Raw genomic sequence first — 16,172 nt, forward strand, 5'->3', positions numbered from 1 at the left:
TAGCAAGAGGTGAGCAGAGCAACTGTTCAGCAACTCTCTTTGCTGGGGGCAGATGAAGAACAGCCCGGAACCGCTGCAAGTATCTCTGAAGTCCTATCATCTCTTTGTTCTGGGGCTTCACAAAAACGAGGTAAATGTCACCAGGCGTCAGCTTAAAGGCAGGCGTGGAAGAGTTCCCCTTGGTTTGAAAGAGGCCACCACCCCCTGGGTAATTAGGCCAGGCTCTACTGCATTAAAGATGCCAGCAAGGAGGAAAGGCAGTGAGCTGGGAGCTGTTAACGGCTACCTATAATCAGAGAGAGATTGAATTACACAAAGAGCCTAACTGTCCGAGAATTCAAACCAGCTATTTTTAGGCATCACCAAAGGCTCCTGCGGGCTGTTGCAAATTCAGATAGGATGAATTGGGTGCTGCTTGGAGTGCATTGAGGAGTTTTCATTTCAGGAAGAAAAGGGCATCACAACTGCTCAACAACACTGTGCTAGGTGCTTTCTCTATTTTCTCTCACTTGGTGGTCACAGCCATCTTTAAAGGTTGGAATTGTCCCCATTTTACTGATGGGGCACTTGAGGCTCAGAGAGCCAGCAGCCTGGCCAACGTCAACACGGCAAGTAAGTGACAAAGCTGTGATAGAAACAGTGTCTGCCTGATTTCAAAACCCACATTGTGGGCAGCCCCGGTGGTGCAGTGGTTTAGCGCCGCCTGCAGCCCAGGGCGTGATCCTGGAGACCCTGGATCGAGTCCCATGTCAGGCTCTCTGCTTCTCCCTCTGCCTGTGTCTCTGCCTCTCTCTCTCTCTGCATCTCTATGAATAAATAAATAAAATCTTTAAAAAAAAACCCACATTGTCCCCATGGCCTCTGTGGACTTTGCTGAGAGCAAACCAATTCTCCTCCATCATGATGCGAAAGAAAATTTTTCTAGCTATCATCTCCTTGACTCTACACAGCAGAACTATGAAGACCAATATAAATTATAAAATTCAGGAGTCCAAGACACATAACAAGGGGGAAGGAGAGACCTCTAGAACTGGCAAAGGAGGAGCGAGGGATGTTCTGCCCATCCAGTGTGACTTTCCACTATCATCTGTGGCTGCCCTTGAGAGAAGTGGCTGGAATGGAGTGATCAAAGAGCATGACATGAGCCCTACACAAAACTCCCCTTCTAACTTTCAAAGGCAGAAAATTGTCAAAATTCACAGTAGACAAAATATGCCATGTGAATTGTGAACTGTAAGTCAAGGATCTATTTTTTCCATGATCACACAACACACCCACCATAATAATACTTTGTAATACTCCATAATACTTCTACCAAGATAGAAAACAAAACACAGGAGGAAAAGCTGCTCTGTCTGCAGTCCTGGAGGTTTTAGGAAGCAATAAAGGATGGTCAGCACCACGGACAGCCACCCAACAGGGGTTCAATGTAGTTCTAAGAAAACCTTTAACACAAAATCTTGCAAGAATCTTCCAGGCAAATGAAATCTCCTGCAACATCCTACAAAGCCTTAATATCCTCAAATCACTGGCAGGTCTCTGCCCCTGGGAGGAGAGCTACACTTGCTGACAGATTTAGCAAACTTCTGTGAAAAATGTAATCCAACCAAGAAGGAAGTCCATTTCTCGGTTCTTTTGTAATAAGAGCAAAGAGTCCATGTGCCTGAGAGTCTGTGTCAAGGAAGAATAGCAGGGTGCCTGCAGACATTTGCTCTGCCAACCTTTTAATGCTCTCACTACTGTAGGAGCATACCATCACCGCGGGAACACGTGGGCTGCCTCCCTACGCAAGGCATACGCCCAACCAGAGTGGTGCTTGGAGATAATAAGCCTCCTTTAGATCTTTCCAATTGTTAAGAATTCTGTGCCACTGCTCAGGGAAACACAATTAGGACACAGTGTTAATACCAACTAATAACTCTACAAATTAAGTCTGGTTTCCACCATACCTGTTTCCTGGTGTGTTTGCCCATTTCCCTGCCTAGTGTTGTGTGCCAGTGACTTGGAAGGCCTCCCTTTCTGATTTATTTGTGTATAAATCAGATCCAGAAATGGGAAGCCAAAGGTGCCACAGGGTCAGAGCAAAGATGCTGGCGATTCTGTTTTGCTTGGATTCAGCATACAGAGCAGGAGGAGAGATCAGAGGTCAGGGAAAGGAGGAGGTAAGCTAGATACAAAGAGTTCTCCCAAAAGAGAGGATATGAGGTCCAGAATCCAATATGAGAGGTCAAGGTGTCCACGGCACCCAAACTAGGAGTCAGGGGCTGGGTTCCAGCCCATGCCCAGTCCCTAAGAAGCATTGTGGCCTCGGAAAAATCATGCTTGCTGAGCATTTCCCAAACTCACATTTAGGCTTTGGCATACTCATTCCCTCTGCCTAGATTTCTCTCCCACCCCTTGGCAACTTGAGTCTGGATATCCTCTCCTACTCCAGGCAAAATCCTATGCATCTTTCAAGGCCCTAATCAAACAGCTCTCATCTGTGAAGCCTCCCCCACAGCTGTTCAACTCAGGCCTTTGTGTTCTCTGGGCTTCAGTCTCTAAAGCTGTAAGATGGGACATCAGGAAGGAAGGTGCTTCCAACAGGGTACTCAACATATGATCTTTGCTGACCCTGTACTTTTTGTTCATAGGGCTCTCTCCCTTTCACCCGGAAATCTCCTTAGAATGAGATTCAGCTCAAATGGTGCTCCACTGGTTCCTGCTGACAGAGTCCCTGCAACCCCCCAACACATACCCCCAGGCTAGAACAGATCCCACTGGTGTTGGATCTGTTTCTCTACTGGATGGTGACATCCAGAGGACAGGGACTGTGTTTCATTCTCCACTCAGCCTCGCCATGCCTAATTCATATGGGTGCTCGTCAAGTTTCTAGTTCAACAATGGTCCCCATGCTCTCTCCAGATACCATGTTGCCAAATGGGAGCTCACTGGGAGTGTCAATCTGACACATCATCAACCATCCATCTCCTTATCCAAGCCACTTCCATTCTTGACTCAGTCTTGAGATTAATAAGGCTTCAATTTTCTTCTGGAGGCTCCAGCTGACGGTGCCCAAGCTTCAAACCTGGTAGAAGAGCAACGTGTGGCCTTAGAGAATCCGCGACTCCACCTTCAGTAGACAGGACTATGTTCCCCTCCTGGACAGCAATACAAAAGACTCCTTTCTCACGTGGAACAAAACACCATCCAGGTAATTTTGCTATTGCAGAAGTGGGTAAGCTAAGGGGTGCAGCAGCATCTGTGCTAGCCTCAGGGGCTGTCTCTCACAATCCACCCAACCCTACTATGGCTACAGGGGCAAGACACATCCTATTTTACAGAATCTAAGGTCTTTGTGTGCTGAGGCTTGTATATTTCAGCTGATTGAAAAATCTTGGGGATCCCTGGGTGGCTCAGAGGTTTGGTGCCTGCCTTTGGCCCTGGGCGTGATCCTGGAGTCCCGGGATCTAGTTCCGCGTCGGGCTCCCAGTATGGAGCCTGCTTCTCCCTTTGCCTGTGTCTCTGCCTCTCTCTCTCTCTCTCTCTGTCTGTCTGTCTCTTTCTCTCTCGATGTCTATCATGAATAAATAAATAAATTGTTTAAAAAAGAAAAATCTTTGATGGCCTGTGACAGTGTCATTCATAACAGGTGAGCACAATAGTGTGTGTGTATGTGAGAGAGGGAGAGAGACCATAAGCGCCAGTGTTGGGTGGGGGGAGGAATATGTCCAGATTATCCAGCCAATCTGAACATTAACCAAAAGGAGGTCTGGCTAATATCTGGCTAATGACCTACATGGCCTAATTCTTGTTATCCAGCTCATCCTCATCCATGAGGATGTTGTAGTGGCAACAGCTTTCTCACTAAATACCCATGACTCTAAGGCCATCTCTTCAGATAGTCAAAGTCACCATCAAATAACATAAATATTGGCATAAAGGGATCTGTGTGAGCATGGTAAATCTGCCATCAAATTAAAACCTCATTACGCTAACGGCTAAACCAGAGACTCACTGTGTGGACATTCTCCAACCTGGATTTCACACACCGCCTGTGCCTGCTGCCAGCCAGGACTTTGGCCCCGGGTGAACTGAGATGACTCTGGGGCAGTAGACAGTGCAGCCACTTGCAGCAAATCAGCACTTTTGCAAATTGGCAGCACGCTCAACCCCACTGCAGAGCAAATCTTGAACGGGGCTTCCGAAGCACAGGATTTGGAAACCAGAACACATTACGAAGCAAACCAATAATGAATTTTTATAAACAATGGCACTCCCATGGCAGACAGGCAAACCCCGCCTGTGTGGGTGGGTGAACATTCTGGGCAGGCCGTGTCAGCTCCACTGAGGTCTGAGGCCTTATTATTCAAAGCGTGGTCCCTGGCCCCAGCTACCTAGCATCACCTGGGAGCTCCTCAGAAATACAAAATCTCACCCTGACCCCCGGAAACAGAATCTGCATAGTAACAACATCTCCACTGGGTTCACGGGCACATTCAAATTTAGGAAGCACTAGCCCAAGGGTCAGAGATGTGGTTATGGGTTCCTGTCCCTGCCCTGGTGCTGCATGAGAAGGGTAACTGGGAGAAACCCTGCTCTCCATCTTTTGTCAAGGCCATTAGCAATTTTCATAGGTTTGTGGTCACCTTTCAATAGACTAGGTGACCTTGGGCAGGTTTACTTAAACTCAGTAAGCCTCAGTTTCCCCACTGCAAAATTAACACTGATAACCGCCTGAAGAGGCTGTAGAGAAGGGATATGGAATCGGGCCCTAGCAGGCTTGGCACAGTGCCTGGCACATGGCAGATTCTTGCTCAACAGACATTAACTGTTACTAAGCACCCGGAGGGGGGACAGTGTGACAATGTCTGCAGAAGATGGGTCAGCGCTCATGCTCTCCTGCTCATCTCGCTCCCTCCATGTGAAAACTGGAGAGTTTTTGCAACAAAACCAAAGCATTGACAAGCAAGAAAGAAATTCCATCCCTGGAAGCATTAAAGACGTAGGCTCAGGAGTTGGTTTAAATCCTCTGTGGCTAATGTGACACAGACCTTCAGTTTCTCAGTCTATAAAATGGGAGCAAGAGAATAACTGCCTACTTCTAGGGTCACTGTGAGGATGCACTACTCCGCATAAGGCACTTAGAAAAAGGACCAAGTGGGGATGTCTAGGTGGCTCAGTGGTCGAGTGTCTACCTTTGGCTCAGGTCCTGATCCCATGGTCCTGGAATGGAGTCCCACATGGCCTCCCACGGGGAGCCTGCTTCTTCCTCTGCTTTTGTCTCTGCCTCTCTCTCTGTCTCTCATGAATAAATAAATAAAATCTTAAAAAAAAAAAAAGGCCAAGTGCCTGCTCTAGCCATCAGTATGGTCATCATCCTTGTCTGCATCACCGTTACAGCAATATGCTTTCAGAACATCACGAAGGCCCTCGGGCTCAGGCTCTAGCTCACTGTGTCAGGGAGGAAGACGGGAGGAGGAGGACGTAGCTGGCACAGGAGGCAGCTCGGAGTGGGAGGGAGAGGACATGGGTGGGGGTGGGGGGAAACACTCAAAGTAGCTGGAGCAGAGGACTCTGCAAGGGCTGTGGTGGAAGTTGGGGTGGGGCTGGGCTGCGGGGGTGCTGGGGAGCCACGGAAGGTGCAGGGCAGGGAGCAGCACACCACGGAGAGGGCGCAGAATGGGCGTGGCGGGGCGTGGGGGGGGCGGGGGCAGACTCACGTACACCTGCGCGCAGACTCCTGGGCCAGTTGCAGCCGGTAGACGGAGAGGCGGTTGGCGCCGCCGCACACGCTGCCGCGCTCGCCTTTGCACCCCATGTCACACTCGGCCTCGCTCACATTTGTTGCCTGGATCTTGTGGCCGCAGTAGCACTCGGCACCGAACTCCAGCCCGGCGTACAGGTAACCCCTGGGGAAGGCTGCGGTCAGGCGGGGGCAGCTGCCACCATGCAGACCCCAGGACTGGGAGATTCAAAGGAGGTGGGAGGACTCTGGGGTTCAGGACCCCCCAGGGACCACCCCCGGCCTTCCTCCCCGTACACCTACCCACGTGGCCACACCGTGTCCTACGGACACCCACCTTATACACTTCAACACATGGCATACTTGACAACACACACACCTCAGAGCCTGGGGTCCCTCTGTTCTAACCCATTCTCTTGCTCCATCAGTGTAGAGCCGCACTAACTCTATCTGTAGAGTCCAGCCCCTTTATTCCAGGAAACATCCCCTAGGGATGATGCCTCCATGCCCCTTGAGAAGAGCTGGAACAAAGGGAGGAGGCAGGAACTCTCAGATCCCCTTGGAAGATGGCTAAACCAAGGTCACATATCCAGCTCAGGAAAAAATTCCTTCCCCTAAAACAAAACAAACAAACAAACAAAAATCCAGGCACTGCAAGGTTTTCAACTTTTTTTTTTTTCCCATAGCCATGGGACTGTTTCCTAAAGAGGATTCTCAGTGGACACCTATTCTATAAACAAATGAGACATCGCCTGCTCGGCTACAGGGGCTGGGGACAGAGGACAAGAGGGGGTTAGGACAAGCCTGGTTCAGCCCTCTTGCCTCTGAGGCATTCTTCAGAACCAGGAAGGCTTGTGGGACAGCAGCCTGCAGAACCCTGGCCATGCGGGGCAGGCCCAAGGGGGAGCAGTCAGCTCAAGTCTTCACTCCGGACACCCAAGGGACACGGGAGAGATGGACCGACGGACCGGGGCAGACTCATGCCTCCACACACTTCCGCAGCCCAGGTGCCACCTGCCATCCTCTGCTCAAGCTCACCCAGGCAGATGCAGCATGACCAGCTTAAACCAAATGGGCATCTTGGGTGGCTGAACCCCACTGAAATCCTGGAGCTGGGCCAGCCTGTCCTCCACCTGTCTTGTCTCAGTTTTCCTGTCTCTCTGAATTCTGGGTTCTGGGGTGCCCTGGGCCCCTCTCATGATACAAGGAACATTCCCAAGGAGAAAAGAAAAAAAAAAAAACCCTTCCAGTAGGTGTTCTGGTTCCAGAGCAAGTGGTAGCCTCCTCTTTGCTCCCTCCCTTGGATGGTGCACAGCAGGGAGGGCAGAGAACAGCTGCCATGGGAGGACACACAAGCAGGCCTTGTGGACACATCCATGCAGTGAGGACACGTCCATGCAGTGAGGACACATCCGTGGGGTAAGGACTCGTCCATTCAGTGAGGACCCACGGGTGCCAGCTGGGAGTGCTTGTCTCAGAAGGGGATCCACCAGACATGTCCATACCCTCAGATGGCTACAGTCCCTGCCATATTTTGGCCACGAGCTCTTGGGGACACTGAGGCAGAATCACCTGGCTAATCTTACTTCCAGATCACAGTTTCTGGCACTCAAACACTCTGTGAGATGATAAATGTCTGCTGGTGTAAGACGCTATATTTGGGGATAATTTATTGCCCAGCGATGGATGACTAACAGAATAGGAAATGGAGTCAGCCTTGCTGTCGTTAGGGTCTCCAGTGGTCTCTGGGAGGGCTTCAGGCTGTTAATCCTGATGTCCCTGCTGTGGCCTTTGCCAGAAGAATCTTTCCAGAATTAAAACAGATCACACCTCTCCACTCTCTAAACCACCCCTGCCCCCAGGGGCTTCCACTGCACACAGAGAAGCTTCCAGATGGCTTGGTTCAACCTACAAACCCTCCTATCAGTGGTTCTTGAACATGGACAGCTATGAGGATCACCTGGGGAACATTTTTTAAATGCCACACCTGGTTCCCACTTCCAGAGAGTCTAATTTAATCGGCCCTGTGATTCTAATGTGTAGCTGCATGTGAAAATCAGAGCAGCAGTGCTCCAACCATGCACCCAGAACCCACAGAGTCCGTATGGTCTCTGTTTCGGAACTCACGAAAAATGCAAATTCTCGTGGCCCCAACCTGCTCAATCAGAAAGTGGGAATGGGAAAAAAAAAGTGGGAATGGAATCCAGCAATCTATAGGATTCCAGGTAATGCAGATATTCACCCTAGGCTGAAGACCTCTGTCCTAGATTATCTGGTCCCCCCAACCTACCTCATCCTTTCAAAACCTGGCAAAAAGTGTTTAATGAATATTTGTTGAATGAATGTCCACCAATCCCCTGATTAACGCCCTCCAGCAGTTCCCCCTTGTCCGTGGCCAGTCCAGATGCTTTAGATGGCATTCAAGACTCTGTGTCCGCGGGCATGAGCCAGCCCCGCAGCTTCCCCTCCCTCCCGACAACTCCCATTGGACTTTCTGTGCATCCCTCCCCCTGCCCACCTGAGATGCTGGGCGTTGAGGGATGTTTCAGGAGTTCTGGTCTTCATACACGCTGTTCTTTCTGTCCTTTGACTACCCAGAAAACTCCTATTCACCCTTCAAAACTCAAGATCTCACCTTTGTAACTCTTCTGGAGCCCTCCATTCCATCAACCTTCACAAGCCCCCTGTACTCTAGACAGCACACTCTGCCCAGCACCCATCATCCTTGAGGTCTCTACACTCTGGTTTCCTCATCTGTGGAATGTGGATCATAACGTTTCTGCCCCTTGGGGGTCTTGGGGGTCTTGAACTCTTGCTAAGAGTTCATATTTGCAAAGTGCTGAGAACAGTGCCTGGCAGGGAGCAAACGGCTACCATGTGTAAGCTCCTGCTCTTCTACTGCTCAAGCCTGTTGCTGCCTCAGTCTTCCCAGCTGGCGGGGGAGCCCCCGGAAGGCAGGGCTGCGGGTGACTCATCTCTGCATCACCAGCACCCAGACACCCTCCGGGCAGCAATAAATATTTGCTGAAGTGGATTACGTGAGTCCGTCTGACTCATCCTCTGAAGCTCACCTTGGCTATCCCCTCTTCTGAGTCTTTCCTGACATCCCAGGCAGGTCGGGGCCCCTTCTGCATTTCCACAGTCTGCGATTCATTACGTCTGGACTCTCATCCCACTACAAGGCCCTCTTCTGCTTACAGGTCTGTCTCCTCGTCAACGCTGTGACTCCACGGGGCCATGAACTCTGTGGACCTCACCTACGTCTCTCCACAGTTTGGTACATTAATGAATCGATATCATCAAGGACTCAGAGTCTTTCCCAAGTTGGAGAGGGCCCTGGGCTCGGGGAAAGAATTATAAAGAGGACGGTGTTTCTCCTAATTAAGGACAGAGGGAGGAGTCCCTCGGGCACACACGTGGTCATTTCCATTACAGCCATGTAGCTGAGATCTTTGGAGTTTGTGACCTCGGAGCCAGGCAGCTAGAGTCCGGAAGGTGGGCATGTTGGCAGGCCACCTTCACAAGCCACCCTGGGTCAAGGCGGCAATGCTGGGGCCCAAGCCTGAACTGAGGGTCCCGTCCCCATGTGCCAGTCCTCTGGGGCCTCGCCCACCCTTGGAGAGTCAGCTCCCTCCCCCAGTGTGTGTTCTAATCAAGAACATCACTGTCTCCTTCAACTGGAAAACACTGTAGATTCAGGTGATAGTTTCTCCCTGGGAGACGTCCCATGGATGTCATACAAGCCTCCCTCACACAGAGTCACACCTAAAGGCCTTTCCCACACATGAGCCCAAGTATGGACCCTTGCACACAGATTCAGAGTCTCCTGTACACACAACCACTATTACTTAAAGATTACGACGTATGAACATTAAGCTTACAGACGTGACTTGCCGATGCTGCACATGGTACAAACAAACTCACACCTAGGCCCAGGGGTCACATGAGGACACGATCACAAACTCCAGCTGGCCAACTCGAGAACCATCCTGCACTCGCATGTGCACACGCACACACAGCTACCTCACCCTCTCCTTGTGGCCACGTGCTCATTCTCCACTACGCCCTTCCGTGGAAAAGGGAAGAACACCACAGAAGGAAGGAGGCTGAAATGAATGGAGCGTGGGACGTCAGGGCCCTACCGTTCCGCACAGTTGTCCTGGCAACGGAAGATGGTCATCTTTTTGTAGTCGAAAAAGGACACGCCTCGCAGGGCTCGGCTCTGGGTGTCATCCAGGTAGCAGCCGATGTACTTGGCTTTGGGGAGAGGAGAAAAGTCAGATCTGGCTGAGGACAAAGCAGAGAAGGGTTTGCAAACCAGTGGCAACCAGTGTCCCTCTGGCTGTGTGGCCTTCTTGACCTTTTGGTACCAGCTCCAACAGCAAAGCAGAAACGAGAGACTGAAGGTCATGTGGGCTAGCAGACCCCAGACCCGTAAGGGCAGCAGAGGCCAACAGGGGAGGAAGGGACCCTTCTGTGGCCAAGGCTAAGGCCAAGCCCCTGGGCTCTATGGGGACAATGGAGCACTCAGGAAGCACCATGCAGATGCGACCCATATGAAGATGGCTCTGAAGAGCTTACACAGCTAATAGCGTGTTATTTCTACAAGCTGCATTAAGATACTTACCTTTCCTTGGACATGTGGTCTTGGATACCTCAAAGGCTAGATTCTCTTCCTACTTTGGTTACTTCTAGGCACTGGCCTAGTGAGTTTGGGCCGGTGTTCTCTCTCTAGGTTTTAGTTTCCTTCACAGTGGGCATGAAAACACTAACCCAGTGAGATCAGAATGGAATGATCGGTGTAAATGTTTCTACCATAGTGTCTTGCACATGATTGGCACAAAGGTAAAATGAGTGCAACCTGAATCCGGCCATTCACAGCACCTGCAGGTACTTTACAGTTTGCCTATATATATGGGCCAGGGTGAGTGCTTTCATCCAAAAATTTTTGAATTATTTATAAAAACCAATTGTAGGGATGCCTGGGTGGCTGAGTGGTTGAGCATCTGCCTTTGGCTCAGGGCATGATCCCAGAGTCCCAGGATCGAGTCCCACATCGGGCTTCCTGCATGGAGCTTGCTTCTCCCTCTGCCTGTGTCTCTGCCTCTCAATGTCTCTCATGAATAAATAAATAAAATCTTTTAAAAAAAACCAATTGTAAACTATACACAAAGTTTTCTTAAAGTAGTAAACATGTTCCTGTACTTCATGGTAAATAGTACTTCTCACACGTGATGACCATGCTTTACAGTTTATGCAAGTGTTTTTCCCCCTGTATGTTCTTATAATTGGGACATGTGCTTTGCTAAGCAGTTTGCACATACTGTCTCACTGAATCTTTACAATGACCTTACAAGTACTAATATTCAGGGATCCCTGGGTGGCGCAGCGGTTTGGCGCCTGCCTTTGGCCCAGGGCGCGATCCTGGAGACCCGGGATCGAATCCCACGTCAGGCTCCCGGTGCATGGAGCCTGCTTCTCCCTCTGCCTATGTCTCTGCCTCTCTCTCTCTCTCTCTCTGTATGACTATCATAAATAAATAATAAAAAAAAATTAAAAAAAAACAAGTACTAATATTCCCACTCTATAGAGAAGAGGAAGCTGAGGCCAGAGGCGTCAAGTCACTTGCCCAAGGAAACACAGCTGGTCCACGGGGAGCCAGGGTGGACCCCAGGTGATGTGGCTGCAGAGCCTATGTTCTGAACCACCACTTACTTCTTCTGGATTCCAGAGATCCTTGCAAGGACCAAGTGAAGCGGGGAGCATCGGCAAGTTCATGCTCTCGGATAACCAAACAGGCCCACAGAGGTCAAGTGGCTGTCCTAAAACCAGGGGCTCACTGGGGGCAGAGAAAGATTTAAACCCAGGTCTAGGGGATCCCCCAAACCAGCGCCCTTTCCATTTCTCCCCTTGGAAGTATCTGGAGGGTGTAGCCAGCCGTTGCAGAGAATAATTGAGGAAGATACTACAGGCCACTTGGTCACGTTCCCTGGTGGACCCGCCGTCTGTTTCAGCCATGGGCTTGGGCCCCCCTCACTTGCAGTGAACAGGGTCTAAAAGTGAGCGTAGGCTCCTTCCCAAGCATCGTGCCCCCCAATGCCAGCCCACTAAGTGCAGAATCTGTCAGCCCCTATCAGGAGATAGGCCTTGTCCTGATCACTCTGAGTTTCTTTTATAAGACTAAGAGCTGTCCTTTAAAAGAAAGATTGCTTCCCTGGAGCAGGCGCATCACATGGTGACCGCTCTGGAGAAGCCCACATCCTGTCACTGCTTCTTCTACAACGTGGGTCCTTCCTGTCACAGAGGGAGTCCTGGCCCCATGACCGGGGCGTCGGTGCCATTCGCACCCGAGCCGGGAGAGGCAGACCCTCTGGCAAGGGCATCACACCAACTCGGCCTCGATAGTTCCCTGAGGGACAGTGTCCTGGGATGTATTGTACGGGGAGCAGGGCAGGAGGGGAGAAAAGGGGCTTGGGAGGAGGGAGAGAGGAAGGGGGAAAAGGTTATTTTGGCAGCAGGAAGTCTTTGTTGTCAGATCAAAAGATTGCGTGGCGGGGCATGTACTGAGCACCTACCATATGCTATCTACGATGGGCCATTTCTTTAAATTTCTTAGACTTTTTAAACTTTTAAGTCCAAAGGCACCTGGGTGGCTCAGTGGCCTTCCGCTCAGGTTGTGATCCTGGAGTCCCGGGATCGAGTCCCACATCGGGCTCCCTGCAGGAAGCCTGCTTCTCCCTCTGCCTATGTCTCTGCCTCTCTGTGTGTCTCTCATGAATAAATAAACTTAATTTTTTTTCCAGTATAGTTAACGTACAGTGTTATATTAGTTTCTGGTATACAATACAGTGATTCAGCAATTCTGTACATTACTCAGTGCTCATCATGAGTGTACTCTTAATCCCCATCACCAATTTCCCCCATCCACCCCCCCCCCCATCCCCTCTGGTCACCATCAGTTTGTTCTCTATAGCTAAGGGTTGGTTTCTTGGTTTTTCTCACCTTTTTTCCTTTGTTTTGTTTCTGAAATTCTATGTAGGAGTGAAATCATATGTATAGGTCTTTCTCTGGCTAACTTTGCTTAGCATTTTTTTAATTCACACCCTCAGACGCTTCTCATTAACCCATTTTATAGGTGAGGAAACTGATCCTAATGACAATTACACCTGCCTGCCTTAGAAGGGAGTGCATTTTGGCATCTGGCATATGTTCTGACTGGTCACCACTTCTGTTTTTCATCTTTTCTAAGTAGAATTAGAAGCTTTGAAATCTGCCCAAGTTCCTATATCCTGTAAGTTTCTCTCGCAAATTTTAAACCCAGGTCTGTCCTCACTCGTTTTATTTGTGGGGAGGGACCTCTTCCTCTTGGCCCAGGATCATTAAGAGCCACATTGAGACGTGATGGGGAGAAACGCTACTGCTCCGATATGCTGGGCCTGAAGTTTCATGTGCTGTGGCTCTGGATGGTCTCACCTAAGGGTGAGGGCAGGGGCATTTGGCTGTATCTGAGATAGTGGATCGTGCTAGATGAAATTAAACAACGGTGAGAGTGTACATGTATATGTACGTACACGTGTCCTCTTTGGAGTGAAGTGATGGGCTGTCATGATACTGTTTGCACCTTCAAAGCACCACCTTTTTAAAAAATTATTATTATTAACCGACCTTACTCACCCTAACCTTGGCAGGGCCAATTACATCATCCCTCCCACCAGCCAGTGACGGCTTGACCACTCCAGGGAAGGGCACATGGCCCACTCCTACAGATCAAAGCTAGGACAAAGAAATCTATTTCCCTTAGGTGATGGCGCTGGCAGTCTCTAAACCCAGAGCCACCAAGAGCCAGGATCCCTGGCACCAGAGTCAGCTGTTTTGGGAGAATGAGGCAACCAGAGAGGGCAGTCACAAAGAAACAGAGGACACAAATCACTCCTCTGAAATGCCAGTCCCTTCCGTAGTTGGGTGACAAGACACAATGCATTTTCTCTTTGGCTTAAGCTGGCTCGAGATGGGCTTTTGTCTCCTGCCACCAGAGTAGCACTGAGTCACATGTCAGTCCTCCAGCTAAGCTGATGAATCCACCCAGCTGTGAGGGTCTAGACCAAATCCATACCCAAGCCTGTCTGTTCCCAAAGCTGTCCCTTCCTGTGTACCACAGCGAGTCTTGGCCTGGGAGGACATCTCTGTCCCTGCTAGTGAGACCACCCAGGGAAGGGCAGGGGAAAGAGGGTCCCCTAGAAGAGAGCTGGGAATTGACCTTAGGTCCATCTGCCCCAAAGCCTGGGCTTTTAAATGCTGTGCCACCTCCTCTCTGTCCCTCCCACCAGGCCAGGCATCAGGCTGCGATGTCTCCTACAGCACATGCTCAGAGGTTTGTTAGAGGAACAGAAGTTGCTCTGTTTCCTCATCAGCGGGATGGAGAGAGGATAAATGGTCCCTCATTAATGCCCTGGAGAGGGGATCCCTGGGTGGCTCAGTGGTTTAGCGCCTGCCTTTGGCCCAGGGTGCAATCCTGGAGTCCCCAGATTGAGTCCTGCATCAGGCTCCTGGCATGGAGCCTGCTTCTCCCCCCACCCTGTCTATCATGAATGAATGAATGAATGAATGAATAAATAAATAAATAAATAAATAAATAAATAAATAAATAAATCTTTTTAAAAAAAATGCCCTGGAGAAACATGGGCGTGCTACACTGACCGGATGGACGGGCTGAGCTCTGTGGGTCAGGAAACAAACACTGAATCAGTTACCTTCCTATCCCGGGCAAGTGCTGGTGTGTACCTCCCCACTGACCCTTCCGTGCAGGCTGTAGCCAGCATGACCATGATCCCCCGCCCCACCCACCCATCCAGCACCTGCCACCTGCTGACCTTGTCAGTGTGGTTCCTGCCAACCCGCTTCAGTGTTTTCCCCAGCGCCCTGCCTTCATATCCTGCTGTGGTGGCACAATGTCTCCAAGATGAGGGGGACGTGACGTATGTGAAACGGACAAAATCACGGGCCGAGGGTACCTGGGTGGCTCAGTGGTTGAGGTCTGCCTTTGGTTCAGGGTGTGATTCCCGGGTCCTAGGATGGAGTCCCGCATGGGGCTCCCTGCTGGGAGCCTGCTTCTCCTCTCCCTCTGCCTCTGCCTCTGTGTGTCTCTCATGAATAAGTAAATAAAATCTTTAAAAAAATCATGGGCCACTTGAGGGGGGATAAATGGCCGAGTTCACACAATCTATCACCTCATCTCGGTAGCTATCCAAATATTGCTGAAATGGCAGAGTTGTCCCAGCTGTACTATTCATCTCCAGCACAGGACCCTGTGAGGGGTAAGCCCGGGAGAGCGCAGGCATCTGGAAGAGTCCTCCTGACTGTGGTTTGGCATTTTTCCCCCCTCTTTCCTTTTTCCTTTGGCTTCAATTAATCTTCAAGAAATTTTGCTCTCTTCAATAAAGGTAATTTGTTAAAAGGATAACTAAATATGAACTGATCTGTATTCCTCTGATTTACTGTCCATGAGTCGATTCACAAACAGGAGGCCTTACGATGTGCTAGAAGAAGCCCAGGTCTGGAGTCAACCAAATCTGGGGTCTGGACCTGACCTCGCAGTAGCCTTGCAATGGGACTTAAGCTGTTGGAGGTATTGTTCTTCTGCGTGGAAACTGGGAAGGAAGAAGTGAGATGGACTGAACTGTGTCCCACCCCCAACCAAAAGAAAAGCTGAGCCCCTGAGCTCAGAACCTAAGGATGTGATCTTATTTGGAAACAGGGTCATTGTCGATGTGATTCTTGAAGGTATGAGGGCATTATCAGAGTGGGGGCAGGGCGACCAATAGGACCGGTGTCCTTATAAAAAGATGGCCATCTGAAGACAGCTACAAGGAGAAGGCATGTGAAGAGAGGCAGAGGCTGGAGTTCTGCAGACGCAAGCCAAGGAATGTTAAGGGTTGCTGGTGATGACAGAAGCTAGGAGAAAGGCAGGTTCCCCTGCTGGTGTCTTTAAGAGCGCACACCCCTGCTGACATCTTGATTTTGTTCTGGCCTCCAGAACTGCAAGAGAATACATTTCTGTTGCTTTAAGCCACCCAGTTCCTGCTCCTTTGTTATAGTAGACCCAGAGCAGTAATACAACGGGTACTGTTCAAACCGATTGTCAGTAGGATTAACCTATACACTGAGCCTTGGCACAGAACAGAGACTCAAGAGTCATTTTCTCTGCCACCCTGGATTCTCCATCCTTCAAGATGACCACTCCAGCACTGTCTGGGTTTCCCAGTGCAGAGAATGAAATTTTCTGCTCACACCCAGGCTTCCATGGGGTAGAAGGGAGGCATCCTTCACTCCCGTCAAAGCCTACAAGTCCTACAGACTCAGCTCAACAATTTCTTCCTCCAAGAAGGCAGCCATGATACACCCCATGGCTGAACAGGATCCTTCCCTTAGGATGCCACATCCCCTGGCC

The 16,172-nt window shown here is 50.2% G+C and overlaps 1 protein-coding gene across 7 annotated transcripts in view; it reads right to left on the reverse strand.

Moving 5' to 3' along the window:
* Positions 1 to 16,172, reverse strand: part of WSCD2 (WSC domain containing 2) — a 119,449-nt gene that overhangs the window by 33,395 nt on the left and 69,882 nt on the right. For 6 of the 7 annotated variants that reach the window (XM_025474333.3, XM_025474331.3, XM_025474336.3 and 3 more), the window contains exons 3-4: positions 9,868 to 9,982; positions 5,707 to 5,891 (exon numbers count right to left, since the gene is read on the reverse strand). The exons of the other annotated variant lie outside the window; for it this stretch is intronic. In XM_025474333.3, coding sequence (XP_025330118.1) covers positions 5,707 to 5,891; positions 9,868 to 9,982 — 300 coding nt within the window. The remainder of the gene's footprint in view (positions 1 to 5,706; positions 5,892 to 9,867; positions 9,983 to 16,172) is intronic. 7 annotated transcript variants of the gene reach the window in all.

Source organism: Canis lupus, chromosome 26 (genome assembly GCF_003254725.2).
Source record: "Canis lupus dingo isolate Sandy chromosome 26, ASM325472v2, whole genome shotgun sequence".
Taxonomy (NCBI): Eukaryota; Metazoa; Chordata; class Mammalia; order Carnivora; family Canidae; genus Canis; species Canis lupus.